Here is a 24290-nt window from a genome sequence, read left to right on the forward strand (position 1 = left end):
TTGCTCTCCTACACTCACCTCTTGCTCTAACCTCTCCATTGGCAAGCCTCTCCTACATCTCTCTCCTACTCTCGAGTCTCACCTCCATTGCTCAAGGTTCAAGTATGAAACGGTGTTTCAGACATAGAGTTTCAAGATTTCACGAAACGTGACATGTTTCAGTGTTTCAAGGTTTCAGCCGAGCTGAAACGCATTTCATGGTGACCATGGTCTTCAATAGACGTTTAATATATCTTTCAAAGAGGAGAAGGAGGACCTCATAGCGGAAGTCAAAGACCTTCACGGGGAAGTCAACACACTCAAAGGCGTAATTTCAGCTCTTCAGAGGGAGCTTGCAGAGGCCAAGGCAAATGGTGGACTTGAAGAAGGTGAAATTCAGCCATCCATGATAGAAGAGCTCAAGGTTATCAAGGAACAAGTACGGGCAATTAAGGAAGAAGAGAAGCAAAACGAAGCAAAGACTTCCTCATGGGTGGAAGTCATCACCAAGACGCAAAAGAAGATGGATGAAGCGGAGAAGTGGATAGAGGTCGCCAAGAAGGGTAAAGGTAAGGAGGTAACAACCCCTACACCTACAATCATCAACATGACTTTGGAAGAGGAACAACGAAGACGTACACGTGCTTTGCATGTGAGGATTACCGGCCTTAAAGACGGGGATAAAGTTGAAGAGGAGGTAAAAGAGCTTATGGTGTTGATGGGGATTGACAGTCCGGCCCACGCAAAGGCCTGGAGAGTGGGCAAAAAAAGCGGAGGCAACGGGGAAACATCAAAGGAAAGAGCTCTCATACTTCGCTTCTCCTCTATTGAGGCAAAGAAGGAGTTCTTGAAGAGACGACCCACTTTAAAGAATACAGGCATTTTTCTTGGTGATGATCTTACTCTTTCACAGCTTGCACATATGAAGGAAGTTATGCCAGAGATTAGAGTGGCAAGAGAAAAGGGAAAGATAGCATTTTATAGAGAAGGGAGGGTGGTCATCGTGGAGCGACGCTCTACATGATGGTGCGAGACCTATGGGACCAAATTAAAGCTGGCAGCCTGGAACTGCAATGGATCTCTCAGACTTGATGTAGGTGCCTTTGAGGACAGCTTTAGAGATAGAGATATAGTCTTCTACTCGGAGACTCACCAGGCCCCTGGTCAGATGATGCCACAGGTGACAGGATACAGATGGGAGACAGCTTGCAGAGTAGGGACGAGATCAGTACACAGTAGTAGAGGATCAGGAGGGGTGGCAGTTCTTTTCAGGGAGGAGCTGCAACCGCTTCTACACATCGTTCGGAGAGATGATCAGGCCAGATATATGTGGGTGAGACTGAGGGCCGACACAGGCAGATTCCTGTATATTGCCATATGCTATTTTGCTCCTAGTACATCGACATATGCAGCACCTAGAGGGCAGTCTCCTTTCTCTGTGCTAGATGATGACATATGGGAGTTCTCTAGGGATGGAGACATCATCCTGTTAGGGGACTTTAATGCCCGGACGGGCAACCGCCAAACAGCCTTTTATGATACCTCGGAGGAGATGCTGAGAGAGCTGGACACTCTGGATATGGGATTAGACAGACGCTCACAGGATGTGGAGTGCACAGAGTATGGGAGATATTTGGTAGATATGGGGACTGCACATGGGTTGGCCATACTTAATGGCTTGCAGAGGTTTCCGTCAGCAGCTGGATTTACTTGCTTTCCACATAGACATGGTGCTAGCACAGTGGATTATGTTATGGCTATGCCCAGCTTTGTTTCATGCATTGAGGACTTCACAGTTGGATCTCGGCCCATTGGGGTAGTAGTGGATCATGCATTGTTGACATTGACTATCTCTTTTCACTTTACCACAGCTCAGAGGACACGAGGGGCAGATCACACTCGATATACTTTTACCTCAGAGACTGATGCTGTCTACACAGATGGGATTTATAGACGTCTGTACACAGAGGAGCCAGGGAGACCTTTGGAGGAGTTGACCCATATACTGACAGAGACTTTACATGATGCAGCGAGAGAGGCATATCCAGATACTCAGCCTGGACAGAGACAGCGTTCTAGATGTATGCCCCAGAACAGTTGGTATGATGAGGAGTGCAGAGAGACCAGAGCCCAACTGCAGCGGGAGGTTGCTTTGGGAGTCACTACTCACCGACAGTCACGTATTGCCTTCCGACGCCTTGTGCGAAGGAAGAAGCGGGCCTTCCTTGCTCAGCTAGAGCAGGAATTATACCAGCTATTCTTGAGCCAAGATTCGAGGGAGGCTTGGCGTCTGTTTCATGAGTCCTCCCCTGCTTTGGCCATCACTTCTACAGAGGTCTGGGGTAGTTATGCAGCATCTCTATATACAGTTCCTGGACAGACACCTTTTCCTGACCCGCCAGCACCATGCCCACAGACATGTACTTTCTTTACCACAGAGATGGTAAGGAAGGCCATTGATAGGATGAAGACTGGGAGAGCATATGATCATGATGGATTGGTCGCTGAGCACTTTATTCATGCGAGAGACATGCTGGCAGAGCTTCTAGCAGTGATGTTCAATCATGCTATGTGCGAAGGCTTACCCGAGACTTGGAGTAGGTCCACCATCGTGCCTATCTTCAAGTCAGGGGACCCTATGGAGCCAGGTAATTATCGCACTATTATGATTGGTCACACACTAGCACGATTGTATGCATCCATTCTTGAGCAGCAGTTGAGTAGATGGGCAGAGAGAGTTGGCATTCGAGCAGAGGGACAGGCAGGGTTCAGGAGAGGTTTCTCTACTCTTGACCACATCTTGACTCTACGGGCCATTATTGAGGAGGGCAGGTCGCATGGGCGACGGATTTATTGTAGCTTTGTGGACTTCCGCAAAGCATTTGATACAGTGCCCAGAGCCAGATTGATGAGGCGATTACAGGAGATGGGGGTACCCACAGAGCTCATATGGGGGATTATGGCTTTATATAGATCAGTTGCAGGACAGGTACGCACCCCAGAGGGGGTCTCTACTTTGGTTCACTCCACTATAGGAGTGAAGCAAGGTTGCCCGTTATCTCCTTCACTGTTTGGTATGTATGTGGATGAGGCTTCTGACTACATTGAGAGATTGGGGGACAGAGGAGCCCAGCTAGCAGGTACATGGATCCCACTATTGTTATATGCTGATGATATTGTGTTGATCTCTGACTCCCCTGAGGGTATGCAGCGTCATCTGGATGCTTTACATGAGTTTGCACATGATAGTGGATTGTCTGTCAACCTTGGCAAAACCAAGGTTATGGTGTTTAACACCACGCCACAGTGGGTTAGGCGATCAGCTTCCACATTTACATATGGGCAAGAGATTGTGGAGTATACAGATGCATATACATATCTTGGGGTAGTATTCAGTGGGCCAGTGTTTTCGATGAGGAGAGCAGCAGAGACTAGATTGACTAGAGCACATGCAGCCCTGGGTGGTTTGGAGAGGATGTGTTCGCAGGTTCAGTTTCAGGAACCTCGAACGAAACTTTGGCTTTTTGACACTCTAGTGACATCAGCTATGCTTTATGGAGTGCAGATATGGGGACCTTCAGTGGGCCATCACAGCGCAGGCGGGTGGAGAGGTATGGAGAGGCCTTTGGTATCTATGATTGCTAGGATTATTAGAGCCAAGGCCGTGGTACCTCATGAGATTATTCGAGCAGAGCTGGCGGCTGCCCCTCTGGTGATTGAGGCTCTTACGAGATCAGTCTCCTACATACATGGCTTGTGGGATCTCCCCCAAGACAGATATGCACGCCTCGCCCTGAAGTCCTCCCGACAGTTAGCTTTACAGGGAGACACAGCTTGTTGGTATGGACAGATGACATCTTGGTTCCAGGCACATGGTTTTAGCATGGACAGATTGCCTCCCTTCCAGTATTCTCTGGAGGCACCCTCTCTCACTCTCACACGGACCGAGATTACCAGACTCATCCGTCAGGATTTAGTTCAGCTGGACATTAGGAGGACATGGATACAGCCGACTGAGGAGCTGGGCACGAAGATGGCTTTCTACAGAGAGCATTTTCTTCAGCTCACAGCAGATGGTTTTGTGATCAGACCCAGTTACATGGATGTACACTTGTCTCATGCAGTACGATGCGCTATTGGTCAGATTCGCACATCCTCACACCAGCTTGAGATTGAGATTGGCCGATATAGAGGTATACCAGCTGAGGCCAGGATATGCCGAGTATGCCATGGGGAGCCAGAGACAGAGCTGCATTATATATGCCATTGTACTGCATACTATGAGATACGTGGTCGTTTCCACTGTTTATTCAGAGAGGGTTTTGGACCACTTTCCAGAGTCATGGGATACCAGGACCAGAGGTATTTGGGATTATTCTTGCTGGAGCTGGGGAGACATAGAGATAGCCTGCTTAGGCGCACAGAGAGCCAGACTCAGAGGCACATTACAGATTTCTTTAGTCCAGCGATCACTGCGCCAGATGGACCACAGCAGCAGGCAGCAGGACATGGATACCGCCCACACCTGATTGATCGTGCGACTGAGCTTGGGTGGTTCAGACGCCCACGACTACGGAGGAGGGCATCCCAGCATAGACGGAGGTTGCAGCGGCAGATTCGGATTATTCTTGCGAGGCATGCCGGACACCCAGTCAGGGTGTTGACCACAGAGGATATTGAGGAGATCCGCCAGTGTCCGATGCGGCACATATTATGAGATGGAGGCACCTCCATAGTGTACCCCTCCGTCCCACATGATATTGTATCCCCTCACTATATTCCACTCACCTCCATAGCATACCCTCCCCTCACTATATTCCAGTTCCAGTTTCATTTTCTAGGTGCCAGTAGTATCATCTTTATTTTTCATTTTCTGGGTTTTTTTAATCCAGACATTGTATCAGATCCACCATGATGTAACTTTTGGTCTCATAGGTCATTATGGCCTTTTGAAGACGTTAATATAACATTTCATTTCATTTCTCTCTCTCTCTCTCTCTCATGCACGCAGGGACTTTAGAAGACGTTAATAAAATCTTTCTTTCTCTCCACACCAAATGTTGGCTATTTGATATCTTGGTGCGCCCAGCGATGATGTATGGTCCCCCCTTCTGGGGATTTCGCAGTGACACAACCTCGAAGAGCATAGAGAGACTTCAAATGATGATGCTCTCACATTCGATCAGGTGTAAGCCATTTGTGCCACGTGAGATTGTGGTATCAGAGTTTGGAGCCACCCCTTTCTTCATAGAGATCCCCTCTCTCAGACCATTACTTATATTCATCATGTATACACACTTGACAGTGAGCGCCTCCCAAGATTGGCCCTTGAGTCATGCATGCAATTACATCAGGACGGACATGGCAGATTGTGGTACTCTCACGTGATTGATTGGTTTGATGGACACAGCCTCCAGATGGACAGCCTTCCTCCTTCGCAATACAGCCTAGACTCGCCGTCTTTGGATCATTCACAGCAAGAGATCAAACCATCTTATACGACTGGACCTACTGGGGCTCCACATGAGCCGGACATGGGTGTCCCAAGAGCTCTTCACAAAACCTCCTCCTTACAAAGAGCATTTTTTGAGAGTTTCTAAGGATGGGTTCATTGAGAACCCAGGATACTTAGAAATGCACATGCCGTATGCCTATGGATAGCAATTATGGCCAGCCAAGGATATCTTGGCATCGCCTAAGGATTGAGTCCCGGCAGAGCTGACGGAATCCCACGAGATGCACATATATGCACAGTATGCACTGGTGATTAGGTGGAGGATGAGGACCATTATTTGTTTAGATGCCCACCCTACTATGAGATCCGAGGGAGATTTCATTCTCTTTTGGGAGATTCACAGCTAGAGATCAAACCATCTTATACCGCTCGACCTACTAGGGCTCACATGAGCCGGACATCGGTGTCCCTAGAGCTCTTCACAAAACCTCCTTTTTACAAAGAGCATTTTTTGAGAGTTTCTGAAGATGGGTTCATTGAAATCCCAAGATACCTACAAATGCACATGTCGCATGCCTATGGATAGCAATTATGACCAGCTCAGGATATCTTGTCATCGCATAAGGGTTGAGTCCTGGCAAAACCGAGGCATCCCACGAGATGCACATATATGCAGAGTATGCACCAGTGGTGAGGGTGGAGGACAAGGAGCACTATTTGTTTAGATGCCCACCCTACTATGAGATCTGAGGGAGATTTGATTGTCTTTTCTGGGAAAGACCCTCTAGGTCTTCCTCTACAAGTCAGATGCCCTCCACCCACAGCATCAGGACTCTCCACCACAGACAAATCCGGTAGGTTCTCCGCCGACACGACATACTCCCATCCTAGAGGCCTGACCCTCTTTCTGCCCTAAGATTGGTATTTACCTGAGGATGGATCATAGGATAATCATGTACTATCTCGATGTATACACAAATTGGAGTTTTTTCCATTTTTTCATTTCCTTTTCAGTTCTTCCATGGCTCGGTAAATTCATGGTACCATTGTGCTTGGGGTCTTCCGTAGACGTTAATATAACTCTCTCTCTCTCTCTCCACATCCCCACCCCCCTTATATTGTTTGTATATGGGCTCCACCGATCCATGATGATTCACAGTTGTATCCAGACACATGCACACTTTTTCTTTTGTTTCTTTTCTTCCGATGACCGGAAGAACACAGTTGTATTATTTTTTGTCTCATAGGCCGACTTTGGCCTCTCGTAGACGTTAATATCTCTCTCTCTCTCTCTCTCTCTCTCTCTCTCTCTCTCTCTCTCTCTCTCTATATATATATATATATATATATATATATACACACACACCCACTGCACATGGATCACACCTTCGGAGCTCCCACGGAAGATGCACTTCTACAAAGATCACTTCCTCACGCTCACTAAGGATGGATTCATCCAGCAGCCGGGGTACCTAAGTGTTCACATGTCCCATGCCATGCAGACTGCGATTAGCCAAATACGGGTTTAACCCCCCCACCTCAGAGTGGAGACAGGAAGAGCTGAGCACGCGTCTTCACAACCGTTGAGCTCATACGGAGACTTAGGGAGGAGAGGATCCGTCGACAAAATTGTCACACACAAGTAGAGACAGATGAGCATTAAACGTATGTCGCTGCCCAGTATACTATGAGATCCGCGGGATGAGCATTAAACATACGTCGCTGCCCAGTATACTACGACATCCGCGGGAGGTTTCATTGTTTGTTCCATGAGGGATTCGGCCCACTCTCCAGGATCATTGACTTCCATACTAACATTGCCTAGGGCTCTTCCTGATCGAGCTCCGCAGACACAAGGACACTTTCTTGAGAGAGCTTCGGCCATGGCCACCCGACCCCTCCCTTGCCAGCCAACCATCACTAGCTACTTCCAGACCCAAGAGGAGGAGAACATCCGACAGCCATACACTGGCTCTCGTGGACCCACCTTGGGCTGCTCCGGACCCACCTCGGACAAGGCCTTCACATTCAAGCGTGCTGGATGCCCCCCGCCCCCCGGACGTTGGCCACGATCCCCTCATTGGCTCAAGATCTAGGCCATGCTCCATCACCATCGAGGTACATTTCCATGTGACGTAGTTGAGGGAGACCTCTCGGCCATACCCATTGTGTTTTGGAGAGTGGTATATCATCTATTGGGGGGTGGCGCTACTCTCATGTTTCATGTTCCTGGTATTCCATGATGAGATTTCCATGGACAATTTTGTATCACTCCAGTGAGATAGTTTTGTTTTGTTTCTATTTTATTTTCCGTTCCTTCATGAGATATGCCATGGACATTATTGTATCACTTTGGTCTCATAGGCCCATTGGGTCTTTAGTAGAACCTTCAAATCTCTCTCTCTCTCTCTCTCTCTCTCTCTCTCTCTCTCTCTCTCTCTCTGTTGTACTCTGTGCGCAGCCAGTTTTGACTTGTGCGCCTCTGCTCTATGCGCACCCACCTGCACGCCTCTCTGCTGTACTTTCTGCGCCGCCAGTTTCCCACCCACCCTTGCTCCCTTTTACATGTCTCAACCCCTCGAGGGGGAACAGGATGGTGAGACAACCTTTCACACCCCCACGAAGGCACCAAATGCCTACCACAGAAGACTGAGGGAAGGAATCATGTCCCCTGGCTCACGAAGGATTGAGAAGATGGCCCGACGAGATGAGGCCCTTTATGAGGAGATACAGCTTCACATAAGGACAGAGATGAACACCACGCGACAAGAGCTTGAAAAGGAATGGACCGAGCAGATGCATGCCCAAAGGAAAGTGATATACGAAATGTTGAAGGAAGAGATATATGTCCAATTGAAGGGAGAAATGCAAGCCCAAGTACGGGTCGAGATGGAATTAGCTCAAGCCTTGATGCACACGGAAATGAAAAAAAAAGATGCAGAAATGGAAGGATGACATGCTCCAAGAGATTGGCACAACAATTGCATCATACAAAGGCACTTTGAAGACATGTATGGCTGACCGCAAAAAAGACATCACAGAAATGCAAAACACTTTGGAATCATGTAAGGCAAAAGTGGCTGCAGGTGAGAAGGAAATGCATTCATGGGCTGAAATTGCCAGTGCCACAAAGAAACAAATTGAGGAAATCGACCCATGGATTGAAGTAGTAAAAAAACAAAAGGATACACCAGTCAATAAAGTAGAGGTGATGAATGCTACATTGGAAGAGGAAGCCAAGAGACGGGCACGTGCCTTACATGTACGTGTAGTTGGGTGGGAAGATAAGGGAAATCCCCAAGAGGATGCAAAAGCTCTTGCAACAAAAATTGGAGCCACTGATGTACCCATTACCAGAGCATGGAGTAGGCAGAGATGAAACCAGGGCGAAGATATTGATCATTAGGTTTGGTGACTTGGAGAAGAAGAAGGCCTTCCTCTCCAAAAGGATAGCCCTTAAGGGGGAAAAGATTTATTTGAATGAGGACCTTACACCGGCACAGATAGCACACCGGAAGGAACACATGCCGCGTGTGCTTCAGGTAAGGAAAGATGGAAAATGGGCGGTATACAAAGATGGCCAAGTCATCATTATGAAGAGGAGGCCTGCTTAACGGTGTGTGGCCTATGAGACCTTGTGATTCACGGTTTGAAATTGCAATGGAGCCCTTAGAACAGATGCAGGATACTTTGAGGATACTTTCAGACACAGTGATATTGCTATGTATACAGAGACCCATCAGTGCACAAACAAGAGGCTTCGTTACGTATGGGGTTATAGATGGAAATCAGTTTTCCGCCCTTAGCCACGCACAGTGGGAGGTATTAAAGGATCTGGAGGAGTGGCAATACTTTACAGGGAGGAGCTTCGTGACAAAATACATGTGGTACATAGCGATGCAGATGCGAGGTACATGTGGGTCTGAATATGCAGAGGGGCTCCGCGAGCTATAAGTGGCAGTATGCTACTTTCTCCCAGCCCACTCCAGGTTTGCACCATCAGGAGAGTCGCCCTATATACCACTATATGATGATATCATGAGGTTTGCTAGCATGGGAGACATATTACTATTGGAAGACTTTAATGCATGTACAGGCACAGAGCAGACAAAGCTATATGATACTCAAGACGCTATGTACCGGGAGATCACGGCAAAGGATGTAGGGTTGCAGAGATCAGCACAAGATGAGGGGGAGATTACAGATTATGATAGGCATTTTCTCACACTCGGGAGTGCACATGGGTTGGTCATATACAATGGCTTATCGAGATGGCAAGGATCAGATGCTCTCACACACTAGAACTCTAGAGGGGGAGTGAGCACAGTGGACTACTTGATGGGATCTCCTTCATTGTTTGATACCTGATGTGCGGCGTTTCACGATTTCCAGTAGGCCCATTGGCATAGCAGCCGATCATGCATACCTGAGTTTCACACTAGTAGGTAGATCCCCGAGAGATGGGCCAGCCACTTATCTACCTAGGTACCCGAGACATCAGTTTACACGTGAGATAGTTGGGGTTTACCGAGATGCAGTATCTGATGGCCTGTTCGATTTAGACCCACATAGCCCTCTGGACGAGATCACGAGAGGATTGGCAGGTGTACTACATGCACCCGCCTCATATGCGTTTCCTGCACTATGATCCCTTCCACCCACACCTGCAGCACTGCCCCACAGAACAGTTGGTATGATGATGAGTGTCTTTAGACACGAGCACAGCTACAGCATGAGATTGCCATTGGGTCTCACACGCATAGACAGGCGAGGATGATCTTTCGGCGCCTTGTGCGGAGGAAGAAACGAGCCTATCTAGCTAAGCTAGAGGAGGAGATCTACCAACTCTTCCTAGGGAAGGACAGCAAGAGGGCATGGCAGATGTTTCACGAGAGACAGCCTGGTACTCCGATTACTGCACCTGAGGCATGGCTTACTCCGATTATTGCACCTGGTACTCCGATTATTGCACCTGAGGCATGGCATACTTATGCTAGAGAGCTATATGATGCACCAGGATAGCCCCCCACCTTCCCTCCACTGGGAGCTACACCAGCTAGCAGCACCTTTTTTACTATGTGGATGGTGCTAGATGCGATAGACAGGTTACAGAATGGAAAGGCACAGGATCATGATGAGCTAGTTGGAGAGCACTTCTCATATGCACGAGACACTTTGGCTCCGCTCATAGTACATGTGTTTAATCGTGCCATTTGTGAGGGTTTCCCGACAAGATGGACAGAGCATATCATTGTACCACTCTTTAAGAGTGGGGACCCCATGGTACTACAGGACGATCATGATTGGTCATTACTTGGCCAAACTATATGGCTCTATATTGGAGTCGGAGCTGAGCCGATGGGCAGAGAGGCATGGTCATTGAGCACATGGACAAGCTGGCTTCAGGAGAGGATTTACTACCTTGGATCACATACTGACACTTCGGGCACTTATTGAAGAGGGCACGGCACTTATTGAAGAGGGCAGGGCACAGAAGAGAAGGATTTACTGCTGCTTTGTGGACTTCCGCAAAGCCTTCGATATCGTACCACGTGCCAGGCTTATGCACAGATTGCATGACATTGAGGTACCCGAGGATATGCAGTGGGGGGATATATGCTTTGTATGAGTCTGTGTGACAGGCAGAGTCCGAGCTCCAGGCAGACTATCTGATAGGGTGACCAGCACGATAGGGATGAAGTAGGGATGCACGCTATTGCCCACCCTCTTTGGACTGTACATTGATGCGGTCTCTGATTATGTAGACAGATTGGGAGGCCCAGGGGGATGCCTGGCAGGGGTGTTGATACCCATCTTGTTATATGCTGATGATATTGTTCTAATCACACACTCTCCGGAGGGATTACAAAGACACCTAGATGCATTACAGGCTTTCTGTGCGGATAGAGATCTAACAGTGAACCTTGGGAAAACCAAGGTTATGGTGTTTAACACCACACACGCATGGGTGATGAGATCAGAGCCTCAGTTCACTTTTCGAGGGGAGCTGGTAGAGTACATCAGGTCATATGTCTACTTGGGAGTTACTTTCACAGGACCGCATTTCTCCCTAAAGGGGGCAGCAGCAGCTAGATTAGTTGGAGGGCATGCAGCCTTGGGGGCACTTGAGAGGCAGTGTGCACACATACAGTTTCAAGAGCCACGCACCAAATTGTGGCTATTTGATACACTTGTCACACTGACCCTCCTGTACGGAGCTCCAATTTGGGGGCCTAGTATACATCACAGATCTCAGACAAGGACAGATAAGGGATGGAGGCAAATGGAGAGACCACTGATTATGATGATTGCCCGCATGATTCGGAGGAAATCAACAGTACCACATGAGATAGTTCAGGCTGAGCTAGGTGCCCCACCAGTAGTAACCGAGGCCCTATTCCAGGCAGTTAACTTTTTACAGTGGCTATGGGAGCTCCCCCAGCAGCAGAGGTACTCCCGATTGGCATTGACCTCATCCATACAGTTGGCAGAGGATGGAGATACTCATTGCTGGTACGCTCAGATGAGATCATGGTTTGACCTACATGGTTTGCGGATAGAGGCACTACCACCCTTTCAGTACAGTCTGGATTGTCCATTTTTGGATTTCACCCGCTCAGAGAAAAACCGCGTCATCAGGATGGATATCATCAGAGTGGACACAGAGAGGACATGGACTAGTCCCCCTTGAGCCCTTAGGCACGAAAATGGCTCATTACAAGAGCCATTTTCTACACCTCTCACCAGATGATTTTATCACCCGCCCGGTGTACATGGATCATAGTTTCCACGAGTTTCGGAAACGGGGGTGCGGAGCACGGCGGGAAACGGAGTTTCGGAGTTTCGGCCTTCGGGAAGAAACGGGGAAACGGAGTTTCGGTTTTAGGGTTTAATACATACATATATAATTAATAAAAACATTACAAAAGCTTGAAAAATACATCTTTGCTTAAGTTCAATGTCAAAGACTCAAATGATAGATCAAAATTCAGAAATGACAACTGTAGGCTCAAGGCTCAAGCCTCAAAAGAGTCAATACAAAACAAGATCCATCATCCATCATCCATAATCCATATGTATAGACTATAGTAAATACAAAACATGATAAAAAAATATCCATGTGGTTGGCAGCAGCTGTTGGCATGACAAAATCCTAGAGCTAAGTGCTCCAAAAATCACTCATCAAGATCATCCATGGAGGAGTCATCCTCCGACTCATGAGAGTCAGGCTCAGATGAAGAAATGGTAGGATCGTGGTCCTCTGCCTCTGCTGAAGTGGAAGCATAAAACAGCACGCGGGTTTCTAAACCCTGGAAAAATAGGGCCTTGGAAACGGCGTTTCTGGAAACTGTGACATGGATGTACACCTATCACATGGGATACGTTGTGCCATTGGACAGATCCGGACCTCATCACACCAGCTAACGGATTGAGGTAGGGCGATATGTGCATCAGATCCTGGATGACCGCATTTGTCAGTTATGCTACCAGGAGGTAGAGACAGAGGAACACTACATTTGCTGATGTACAGTCTATTATGAGATCCGAGGGAGATATCACTGCCTCTTCCGAGAGGGTTTTGGGCCGTTACGCAGGGTCATGGAGTTTGAGAATCAGATATGCCTGGGATTGTTTCTACTTGAGCTCAGGAGACACAGAGAGACCCTCTTGGCAGACAGGAGGCCGAGCCATGATGTACCTAGACAAAGGACCCTGACAGATGTCTTTGACACTAGCACCAGCAACCCAGCCCACACACCTCCTGATACCTCCTCCATTGGGCCATCAGGGCACCGACCACACTCCCAGGGAGTCACCACTGATAGAGCAGTTATCTTATGCCACGCCCACTAAGATCCCGACCACAGCATCCTCACCATCGCCAGATCAGAGCCATTATTGCTTGACATCGGAGGTGCCTACCTCGCTTCTACGACCTCTCCATTCTAGACACCCCATGGCGGAGATACTTGATCTAAGGAGAGGGCAACACTTCAACTGATCAGCATACATGGATCTACCTGATATACATTTTTCAGTATTTTCCAGTATTTGCTACTCAGTATCATCTCGGAGTCTTACAGTTCTGTGCCTACCTCGCTTCTACGACCTCTCCATTCTAGACAGCCCCATGGCGGAGATACTTGATCTAAGGAGAGGGCAACACTTCAACTGATCAGCATACATGGATCTACCTGATATACATTTTTCAGTATTTTCCAGTATTTGCTACTCAGTATCATCTCGGAGTCTTACAGTTCTGTGCTAACAACTGTAGGACAATCAGTTTATTGTACTTTTTAGTCTCATTTAGTTGTTCTCTTTGATGAGACACCAACTTCAGATGTACTCTCAGTTTTGGTCTCATAGGCCATTATGGCCTCTTAGAGACGTTAATATATCATTTCATCTCTCTCTCTCTCTCTCTCTCTCTCTCTCTCTCTCTCTCTCTCTCCTTCCTGCCGCACCAGAGGTACACTGATTGATCGGGCTATAGAGCTGGGGCGGTCCAGGCGCCCCAAGATGAGAGGCCCATCTCGACACCGGCGGAGACTACAACAGAGGATCAAGACCACACTAGCACGGCATGGGAGACGTCCAGTCAGAGTACTCACCATGGAGGATATTGAGGAGATCCGCCAGCGTCCGATGCGGCACATATTATGAGATGGAGGCACCTCCATAGTGTACCCCTCCGTCCCACATGATATTGTATCCCCTCACTATATTCCACTCACCTCCATAGCGTACCCCCCCCCCCTCACTATATTCACACCCTATAAGGGTTTCTGTTTACCTTCCATTTCCAGTTTCATTTTCTAGGTGCCTGTAGTATCATCTTTATTTTTCATTTTCTGGGTTTTTTTTTTTTAATCCAGACATTGTATCAGATCCACCATGATGTAACTTTTGGTCTCATAGGTCATTATGGCCTTTTGAAGACATTAATATAACATTTCATTTCATTTCATTTCTCTCTCTCTCTCCTGCCACCACAGGAGACGACTGCCCCGCCACTTTAGCTTCTCTATCTTACAGCACCCCATGAGAGTGATACTGAGACGAGCAGATTACACCAGTATTATGCTAGTTGTAGATATTATACTTTGTTGTACCTCAGGAGGAGTATTTTCCTTTCATAGCTGTTTAGGACTGTTTTGAGTCCTTTTTGTCTTACTTTTGATGAGACACCATCAGCTGTGTACTATGTTTTGGTCTCATACGCCACTTTCGCCTTTCGCAGGTGTTAATATATCTTTCATTCTTTCTTTCTCTCTCCATTGTAGAGTTTGTTGTTTTGATAATGCATTAGGGTTTCTGCTGTTCGGCTAAAAAATCTCATATCTAAATGAGCAAGCCATCTAGGATTAGGGTTTTTCTATTCAAGGTAAACGACCTCACTGTCCAAGGGATTTTCCAAAAAATGGGTAGCAGAGAGAAAAATTGGGGCGGGGTGGGGGGGATGGATGTTATACAAAAATTAAATTTGAGTCCTTGTGAAGGTATTTAGCCAGTTGCAAGTGTCCAGGGAGATACAGTTCTTTTAATATGTAATGGGTCGTGTTCCCAATGTCCCATAGGGGGGTCAAATGTTTTTTCAAAGTTGTAAGGTCAGGTGGGCATAGGTACTGTTACAAACAAAATAAATTTGAGTCCTTGTGGAGATGTTTAACCAGTTGCAAGTGTCCAGGGAGTTATAGTTGCAGGTGGGCATAGGTACTGTTACACAAAATTAAATTTGAGTCCTTGTGGAGATTTTAACCAGTTGCAAGTGTCCGGGAAGTTACAATTCTTTTGATATGTAATAGGCCGTGTTCCCATAGGGGATCAAATGTTTCAGGTGGGCATAGGTACTTGGAAAGGCCTAGCCGCCCACCAACAGTCACTATCTTGTACAGAGTTTTTAGGGAAGGGGCACAATCGTGAAGAGGTAATCGATGCTTGTACAGACATACATACTCTGAAGGTTTTGGGGCTAAATGAAATAAAAGGTGCTGCTCAGTTAGATAGCTGGTTAATAAAAGTGTTGCTGCACTAATGTCTTTGACACTACATATCCTCAAGATTGAAGGAAGAGAAGAAACATAGTGGAGCCTATATTTAGCCAATTTTCAAAATTTTGAAAACTATCAAATGGATTCTCTCTACCATTAGCCCTCACGAGTCACGAGCCATGGCAAAGGTTGGCAGTGTTAACACAGTGGGATTGAAGTGGCTAGCGAAAAATCCCAGAGTGTTAAGATTATCAGTCTTGGTGATATGTGCATCACATTATTGCAGCTACACAATCACCTAAGGGGGCGAACTTCTCACATAGCAAGAGTGATGTCTGGACCGAAACACGTCACTTCACCATTCTCTCTCTCAACGAAATTCCACACATGAAGGAAACTTCAGAAGGAAAAAGCTTCAAAGAAAGATTCTACCTTAATGTTTTAGCAGAAAGTGAGTCTTGACAATCACCATGCAATCCCTTCACATTTTCTTTTTCGAGTTCTTTTGACAGATTGGTAGAGCTTGTAGAGTAAACCTGATGAATTAGCAGAATCACAAGAAAGGGGAGAAAGCTAGCTTAGTACTCTAATCTAATTGTGTTTATGATATTGTAACAATAATGCATGACCACATTTATTTCCATAGCACTTTTTTTTCGCTTCAATGTTAAGAAAAGGGACTCCACTATTGGGATGGCAGTTTAAAAGTTAATAATATGGAGACTTCTGTGAAGTATAAGAGATCATACAAAATTTGACAGTCAACTAAGGCTTAAGGATGAGTCCCTTTGCCAGACATAAGAAGTGAAATCTCTGCCATACTACCTAGGCCTCTATGCATCCCCAAATACAGTGCTGAAAGGCCTCTGATAGTGTAGTGCATCTGGCACAAGCAGAGGGTGAACCCATAACTGATCTCTCCGCTTATTAACAATAGCTCTGTCAAATCCAGTTCAGAATTCGCTTGATTCCTACCAGGAGGATGTAATGCGAGAGCCATCACATTAGAAGAGCCACAGGGGCTCTTTTGGAGGCGGACAAGGAGCTTTGGCAGAAGCCAGAAGGTTACATTTTCATTTAGCTCATAAAATATGGTATGCATTGAATCGAGAGGTAAGACCAAGGATTAGCCAATCTTTTTTCCAAATAGCTTGTTCTTTCACAAACCCTTTAAAAAACTTGCATAAAATTATTAGGCTAATGTCGCCATATACCATCTTTTTTTGAGGAAGTAGTTTTATATATATATTGCATACGATCACTAGGATGACACCCTTTACCTCAGAGGAGCTGACTGAGGCTCTCCTACAAAATCCTAGCCAAAACCATCAGCCAGCGCCTTCAGCCTTTCCTCCGTAACTTGATACATGGCACCCAGACAAGTTTTTTTTAGGATCAGAGTATTTCGGCCATCATCTTCATTTTTTGGGAGGCGACTGCCTCAGCCCATTTGAGGCATCAAGATTTGATAGTTCTCCTTCTTGATTTTGAGAAAGCCTATAACACAATGGACAGAGGCTTCCTGGAAGTTCATACATTACAGCTTTCTGATCATGGACCTGTATGGCTGGGGTTGGATTTTGATCTCACACTTGATGATGTCCAATTGACTATCAAGTGACTTTGTTTGGTAAATATTACATATTTTTCTCATTTACTGTATCAAGATATGGTTGCAGATGTTATCGATGTTCTTCAAGCTGAAATCTATGAAGACATAGATATTGCTTGGTATCATTTTGCACATCGCATGCATATCTTCATTGATCAGGCAGACCCCCACAAATAGGAAATTCTCTATGACAAGAAAGTCTACATTGGAGTCGACGAGCATTTGATTGTCCACTTGCTCTGCGCACTCCAAGAAAGGCGTACTTCCTGTCCACAAAGGGGAGCTACTTGTGTCAAGATGTCGTCATTGATGAAGGAAGAGTAATGTCTTTTCAAGAAGCACAACGACGTTGGCGTTTGGGCATGCATTGCAGACCAACTTGGACACAAATTAGAAAGCAGCTACAACCATTTGGGGAGTTATTGGATGACACTATTGAAGGGCAGCTTGAAGATTGGACTTTGCAAAGAATGGAACATAGGCCATTCCCTAAAGTCCCTTTGTCACATCTCACTGCTTCTAGATTGTATTGATTGATTCTCCCAGAACTATGGTTTTCTGATTATGCTAATAATCTTTGGGGAATCCATCAAATCGCCAAATGGTGGAAGCAAAATTTGCATTAGATCTGGGACAACAATTTACCTCTGAAGCAAAAAGTTTTCATGTGAAGATGCATTGCTAGAGTATTCCCCATCAACTTGGAGAATTTTTGGAAAACAGGCATATTGCGTTTGCTAAATTCCCTTCTTGTCGGCATCAAAAAGAAACAGTGCGGCGTTTATTTTGGTACTGTCCAGACAGTAGATATTTTTTAGATATTTTTTATGAAGACTTTCTGGATAACTTGTGATAAGATTTCCTGGGATCACTTTTTCCAGAAACTTTTGAATGTTTGGAAAATATGCACAATGAATGGATAAATATGCTCTCTTTATTGCCTGGCTATGATTTTGGGCATGATGGACTATATGGGTTGCCCGCAATCAAATGGTTTTTCATTTGTCAAAGTTGGATAAGTATTTTTACTTCAGTCAATCTTTATGACAATCTTGGCATGACATCTATCCACTACAACAGATTGATCAAGCTAAGTTTGATTTGTTTTTCATTGTTTCTAGATGTATATCATAGTGAAGATCCCTCTTTCAAGGCTTTACTCTGTACATTCATATAGACAGTGTCTTTACAAAAAAAAAAAGTATGGTGGGGGACTGGTATTACGGTGTATCATCATCGGATCTCATCAGCTCTAGTTCAAGTTCCCTCTTCTGTTCACTAGACTCCAGGCTCCTACCAAAGATGGGAGATTTGCAAGAGTATTGTTGTGTGGCATATTTGGCGAGCTCGCTGTAGCAAGGCCATCGCGGGCACCCCACCCCACCAGCAGAGTCCATCCAAAGCATATGGCTCGATATCATTCACACCCTCCATGGACATTGGGAGGAAGCTTCAGGGTGGCTCTGATTGCATGCGGAAGCACCACGAGGCCTTCCTATGGACTTCGCGTCACGGCCCGTTTCTCAGTGACAATGGTGGTGAGCATACCTAGCATTATAGCCCATTGGGATGGTTGTCCCTCCCCGCCACCCACCCTTTTGTCATTTTGATTATCACTCCCTCTATGGAGCTGAGTTTGTACTCAGCCTGTGTGGCTGTTCTTTTTGGTAACTAATATACTGATCTCTTTTTTCTTTTCTTTTTTTTGTGGGGGGGAGTTGGGGGGGGGCGGGGGGGGGGGGGGATCACTAGGGTAATGTCCATACACCATCCTAAGCTCCAAATCTTTTATTCTCAATATTGACATGTAATTCAATGCTCACAAATAAATCATGCCCTCTAGATGCTATGTTGGCATCCACATAACTAACATGGGTGGGAGAAACTACAAACCTCATTTTCATCATTTGTACTTTGCCTTGCTTGAGGGAAAAATGGGGCAATTTTTTCCTTCAGTAAGGCCACCTGCTGCTGGCCATAGGTATTCAGCACATGCATCAGCTCCTTGTGAATTTCTTGATTCTCTCTTTCGTTCATAATGATACTGAAATTCTGTAAAACAAAAGTACTAAGTCAAAATTCATGAGCTCTCTCTCTCTCTCTCTCTCTCTCATTAGTCCTATAGGTCAGATGTGGCCTCTAAAGGACGTTAATATAGTTTTCTTTTCTTTTCTTTCTCTCTCTCTCTCAGATGTGGCCTCTAAAGGACGTTAATATAGTTTTCTTTTCTTTTCTTTTCTTTTCTTTTCTTTTCTTTCAGGCATGGGTTACATGAGCATGTTCGAGTCGTAGCACGAGACTCGGAGGCGAGATACATGTGGATTAGCTTACGCCTCTCGGCGACCAGATGGATTTATATCGCCCTTTGCTACTTTCCTCCGAAGGGGTCACGGTTTGCCACCACCGAGGAGCCGGGTGGAGGAGAGGCTAGTGAGTCTCCATACTCTGTCTTATCTGAGGAGATCTTACACTATTCGACACTGGGAGAAGTCTTCTTGATGGGGGACTTCAATGCACGGACTCAGAGCAGATAGTGCGAGATCTATGACTTTGAGGATCCCCTGAGACTAGAGCCGCTAGCTACAGAGGATACAGGGACCACTCGGATCTCCGCTGATGGAGGAGCTGACAGCACTGGATATGGGCAACATCTGTTGGAGCTTGGGGCCCGACACCATCTCATTATTTATAATGGGATGACTCAGTGGCCAGATTCAGGTGGGTTGACTTGCTTTCCAGTGGGAGGCGGCAGTAGTACAGTGGATTATGTGATGGGATCCCGGGAGGCAGCAGATATGGTGTCTCACTTCACCGTACCACCATGCCCCATTGGGCCGGATCATACATACCTATCCCTCACTTTCAGGAGCTTATTGGAGACCCACCCACCCATCATACAGCCACCACGCACTATTTTTCACTTCACTCAGGATCTAGCCGAGGTGTACGACTATCATGTTCATGATCAGCTATTTGCCTTAGATCCATCGGCACCCATGGCCATGCTCACCTCCCAGCTCTCACATGTACTTCACTCCGCAGCCGCGAGGAGTTTCCCATACCACATACAGACAGGACGGCCACCTACATCTGGGAGCATGCCCCAGAACCGATGGTATGATGATGAGTGCAGAAACCTTTACCGCAGTCTCCGAGTGCAGAGGGCTCGCGGAGAGATCACCCAGAGGCAGGCAGGCAGGAGGATGCATACTCTCACCCGCCGTAAGCGGCGAGCTTATGAGGAGGCTCAGTACTGGGACACACATCACATGCTCATGAGCAGAGATGCTGCTGCTGCTTGGAGGAGACTCAGAGAGCCCCGTCCTCCCACACCTATTGCCGATCCTCAGACCTGGCAGACATACGCAGAGAGACTCTATGATGTGCCTGCACAGCCCCACAGTCTCCACCTTCTTCACCCCACCTATGGTTAGGAGGGCCATATGCCGACTCCAACATGGACGAGCAACAGATCATACAGGATTACAGGGAGAGCATCTCATCTATGCTATTGATACATTGGCACCATTTCTTGCTCATCTCTTCAACAGAGCTCTGTCCGAGGGGTTTCCGGCTGAGTGGACGATGCACACTATTGTGCCGATCCATAAAGCGGGAGATGTACTAGACCCCGGGAACTACAGGACCATCATGATTGGCCATATATTGGCCAAACTATACGGGGCAGTTTTGGAGGCAGAGTTGAGCACTCATGCAGAGGTTGGGAGATTGAGAGCAGCAGGCCAGGCAGGCTTCCGTCGAGCCTTCTCGACCATCGACCACATTTTTACATTGAGGTGCCTGATTGATCAGGCCAAGGCACGGAGGCAACGGCTCTATTGTTGCTTTGTGGATTTCCGCAAGGCATTTGATACTGTGCCCAGAGAGCGCCTCTTTCGGCGACTACAGACACTAGGCATACCTTCAGACATGATGTGGGGCATATACAGGCTATATGAGCAGGTCTTTGGGAGAGTCCGATGCCCAGGAGGCTTGTCCGACACAGTTGCTAGCACCATTGGTGTGAAGCAGGGGTGCCCGCTCTCCCCCACGCTCTTTGGGCTCTATATTGATGAGGTGGTCGACTACATCACACAGGGAGGAGGCTCTGGGGTTGAGCTATCAAGTATTACTGTCCATGTTATGCTTTATGCTGATGACATCATCTTGGTATCCGATACGCAGGTTGGGCTTCAAAGACACCTTGTGGCTCTTGATGACTTCTGCGCACAGCAGGGGCTCACAGTGAACCTTGGGAAAACCAAGGTTATGATCTTCCACACTTCACCCGCAGTCAGGAGCCACACTACTCTCACATTAGCAGGAGGGCGGGTCGAGGTGGTGAGCTCTTATGTTTACCTTGGCATCACATTTACTAGCTCAGCTGGACGCTTCTCCATGGCTCAGGCAGTCCGAGACAGAGTGACCCGGGGGTATGCAGCTCTTGCTGGCCTTGAGCGTCAGTGTTATCAGGCACATTTTCAGGAACCCCGCACGAAGGGGTGGCTCTTTGATACATTAGTGACACCAGCCTTGATGTATGCAGCAGCGGTTTGGGCACCAGGGCTTGCAGCCTCCACATGGGTACAGCTGGAGAGACCACAGATCTTGATGCTCTCGAGGATGATACGCAGCAAACCATCCGTCCCGCACGAGATTGTTCGAGCTGAGTTTGTTGCACCACCTATGGCAGTGGAGGCATTGTTCCAGACGATCTCCTTTATATACAGGATGAGGGAGATGCCCATGGAGAGATTATCCCGCCGAGCTTTTGAGGCATCCAGACAGCTGGCCGAGGCTGGACACACTGGCTCTTGGTATGCACAGATGCTACAGTGGTTCTCACATCATGGTATAGACCTTGAGCGGTTGCCACCTTTTCAGTATGATCAGTCTGCTCCACGGGGTTACCTCTCTCTCAATGAGAGGAACAGAGTGATGAGACAGGACATATGGCAGCACTACATACAGGAGACATGGATAGCACCAGAGAGCCCACTACCACCGAAGATGCTGTACTACAGAGACCACTTTATGAGCATCTCAGGGGATGGGTTTATACATCGACCGCGGTACATGGATGTATACATGCCACACAGCTCTCGCGTTGCTATTGGACAGCTACGAGTCTCATCACATCAGCTAGAGATAGAGGCTGGGAAAGCGCCACGGGTTCCTAGAGCTGAGCGGATATGCAGATTGTGCCGCGAGGAGGTGGAGACTGAGGATCACTTTGTATGTAGATGTAGAGCCCACCAAGGGGTCAGAGATAGATATGTAGGATTGTTTGAGGAGCTCTCTTCACTACATCAGTTGATGGAGGCCTCGGACCAGCGACAGCTTGGCAGACTACTACTAGAGCTTCATAGTTCTCGAGAGAGGCTCCTCCAGACACCCGCTGCCACTAGGGGTGGGAGACAGTCCCAGCTCACAGATTTCTTCCAGAGAGCTATGCCAGTGCCAGCTGATGTACCACGTGGGGTGACCGCACAGAGAGCAGAGGAATTGAGAGCCAGGAGGAGACCTAGACAGACTGGATATAGAGCACCCCGACTCCGTCACCGAGAGATAGGAGCTATCCGAATGAGACACCAGATGGAGACACAGGAGAGGCTAGCTCGCTTTCATTCAGACTCAGGGTACATGTTCATGCCATTCACAGCCTCAGCATCGGCGATGTATGATATCTTATATCCCTCTTATGGCACTGAATGGAGTTAGACATAGATCTGCATAGCATGCTTGTACTACCCCTTCAGCATATAGAGATGCATCTTGCCTTAGCACTCCATCCACATCCCCACCCCCTTATATTGTTTGTATATGGGCTCCACCGATCCATGATGATTCACAGTTGTATCCAGACACATGCACACTTTTTCTTTTGTTTATTTTCTTCTGATGACCGGAAGAACACAATTGTATTATTATTTTTTGTCTCATAGGCCGACTTTGGCCTCTCGTAGACGTTAATATATCTTTCTTTCTTTCTTTCTTTCTCTCTCTCTCTCTCTCTCTCTCTCTCTCGTGTGACGAGATTTCATGGACACTATGTATACTGGAGATTTCATGGACACTATTTCGGGTTTTCCGCCCTCAGCCACGCACAGTGGGAGGTACCAAAGGATTTGGAGGAGTGGCAATACTTTACAGGGAGGAGCTTCGTGACAAACTACATGTGGTACATAGAGATGCAGATGCGAGGTACCTGTGGGTCCAAATTTGCAGAGAGGGGCTCCGCGAGCTATATGTGGCGGTATGCTACTTTCCCCCAGCCCACTCCAGGTTTGCACCATCAGGAGAGTCGCCCTATATACCACTATATGATGATATCATGAGGTTTGCCAGCATTGGAGACATATAACTATTGGGAGACTTTAATGCACATACAGCCACAGAGCAGACAGAGTTGTATGATACTCAAGAGGCTATGTACCGGGAGATCACAACAGAGGATGTAGAGTTGCGGAGAGCAGCACAGGATGAGGGGGAGATTACAGATTATGGCAGGCATTTTCTCACTCGGGAGTGCACATGGGTTGGTCATATACAATGGCTTATCGGGATGGCAAGGATCAGATGCTCTCACACACTGGAACTCTAAAGGGGGAGCGAGCACAGTGGACTACTTGATGGGATCTCAGTGGACTACTTGATGGGATCTCCTTCATTGATACCTGATGTGCGGGGTTTCACGATTTCCAGTAGGCCCATTGGCATAGCAGCCGATCATGCATACCTAAGTTTCACACTAGTAGGTAGATCCCCGAGAGATGGGCCAGCCACTCAGCTACCTAAGTACCCGAGATATCAGTTTACACGCGACACAGTTGGGGTTTATCGAGATGCAGTATGTGATGGCTGTTCGCTTTAGACCCGCATAGCCCTCTGGACGAGATCACGAGAGGATTGGCAAGTGTAGTACATACATCCACCTCATATGTGTTTCCGTGCACTATTATCCCTTCCACCCACCCCCGCAACACTGCCCCACAGAATAGTTCGTATGATGATGAGTGTCGTGAGACACGAGCACAGCTACAGCATGAGATTGCCATTGGTCTCACACGCATACAAAGGCTAGGATGATCTTTCGACGCCTTGTGCGGAGGAAGAAACGAGCCTATCTGGCTAAGCTAAAGGAGGAGATCTACCAACTCTTCCTGGGGAAGGACAGCAAGAGGGCATGGAAGATGTCTTAGGAGAGACAGCCTGGTACTCTGATTACTGCACCTAAGGCATGGCATAC

General features: G+C 47.2%; 1 protein-coding gene across 4 annotated transcripts in view; it reads right to left on the bottom strand.

The window, feature by feature from the left end:
* Nucleotides 1–24290, bottom strand: part of LOC147637513 (uncharacterized) — a 183833-nt gene that overhangs the window by 146865 nt on the left and 12678 nt on the right. For all 4 annotated transcript variants that reach the window (XR_015266050.1, XM_086799298.1, XM_086799297.1 and 1 more), the window contains 2 exons: nt 18935–19093; nt 15862–15965 (listed from right to left, as the gene is read on the bottom strand). Coding sequence is in view for 3 of the 4 variants with exons in the window: in XM_086799297.1 (XP_086655423.1) it covers nt 15862–15965; nt 18935–19093 (263 nt within the window). In the remaining variant the exon portion in view is untranslated. The remainder of the gene's footprint in view (nt 1–15861; nt 15966–18934; nt 19094–24290) is intronic.

Source organism: Cibotium barometz, chromosome 6 (assembly GCF_041138505.1).
Source record: "Cibotium barometz isolate CiBa-2024 chromosome 6, ASM4113850v1, whole genome shotgun sequence".
Classification (NCBI taxonomy): Eukaryota; Viridiplantae; Streptophyta; class Polypodiopsida; order Cyatheales; family Cibotiaceae; genus Cibotium; species Cibotium barometz.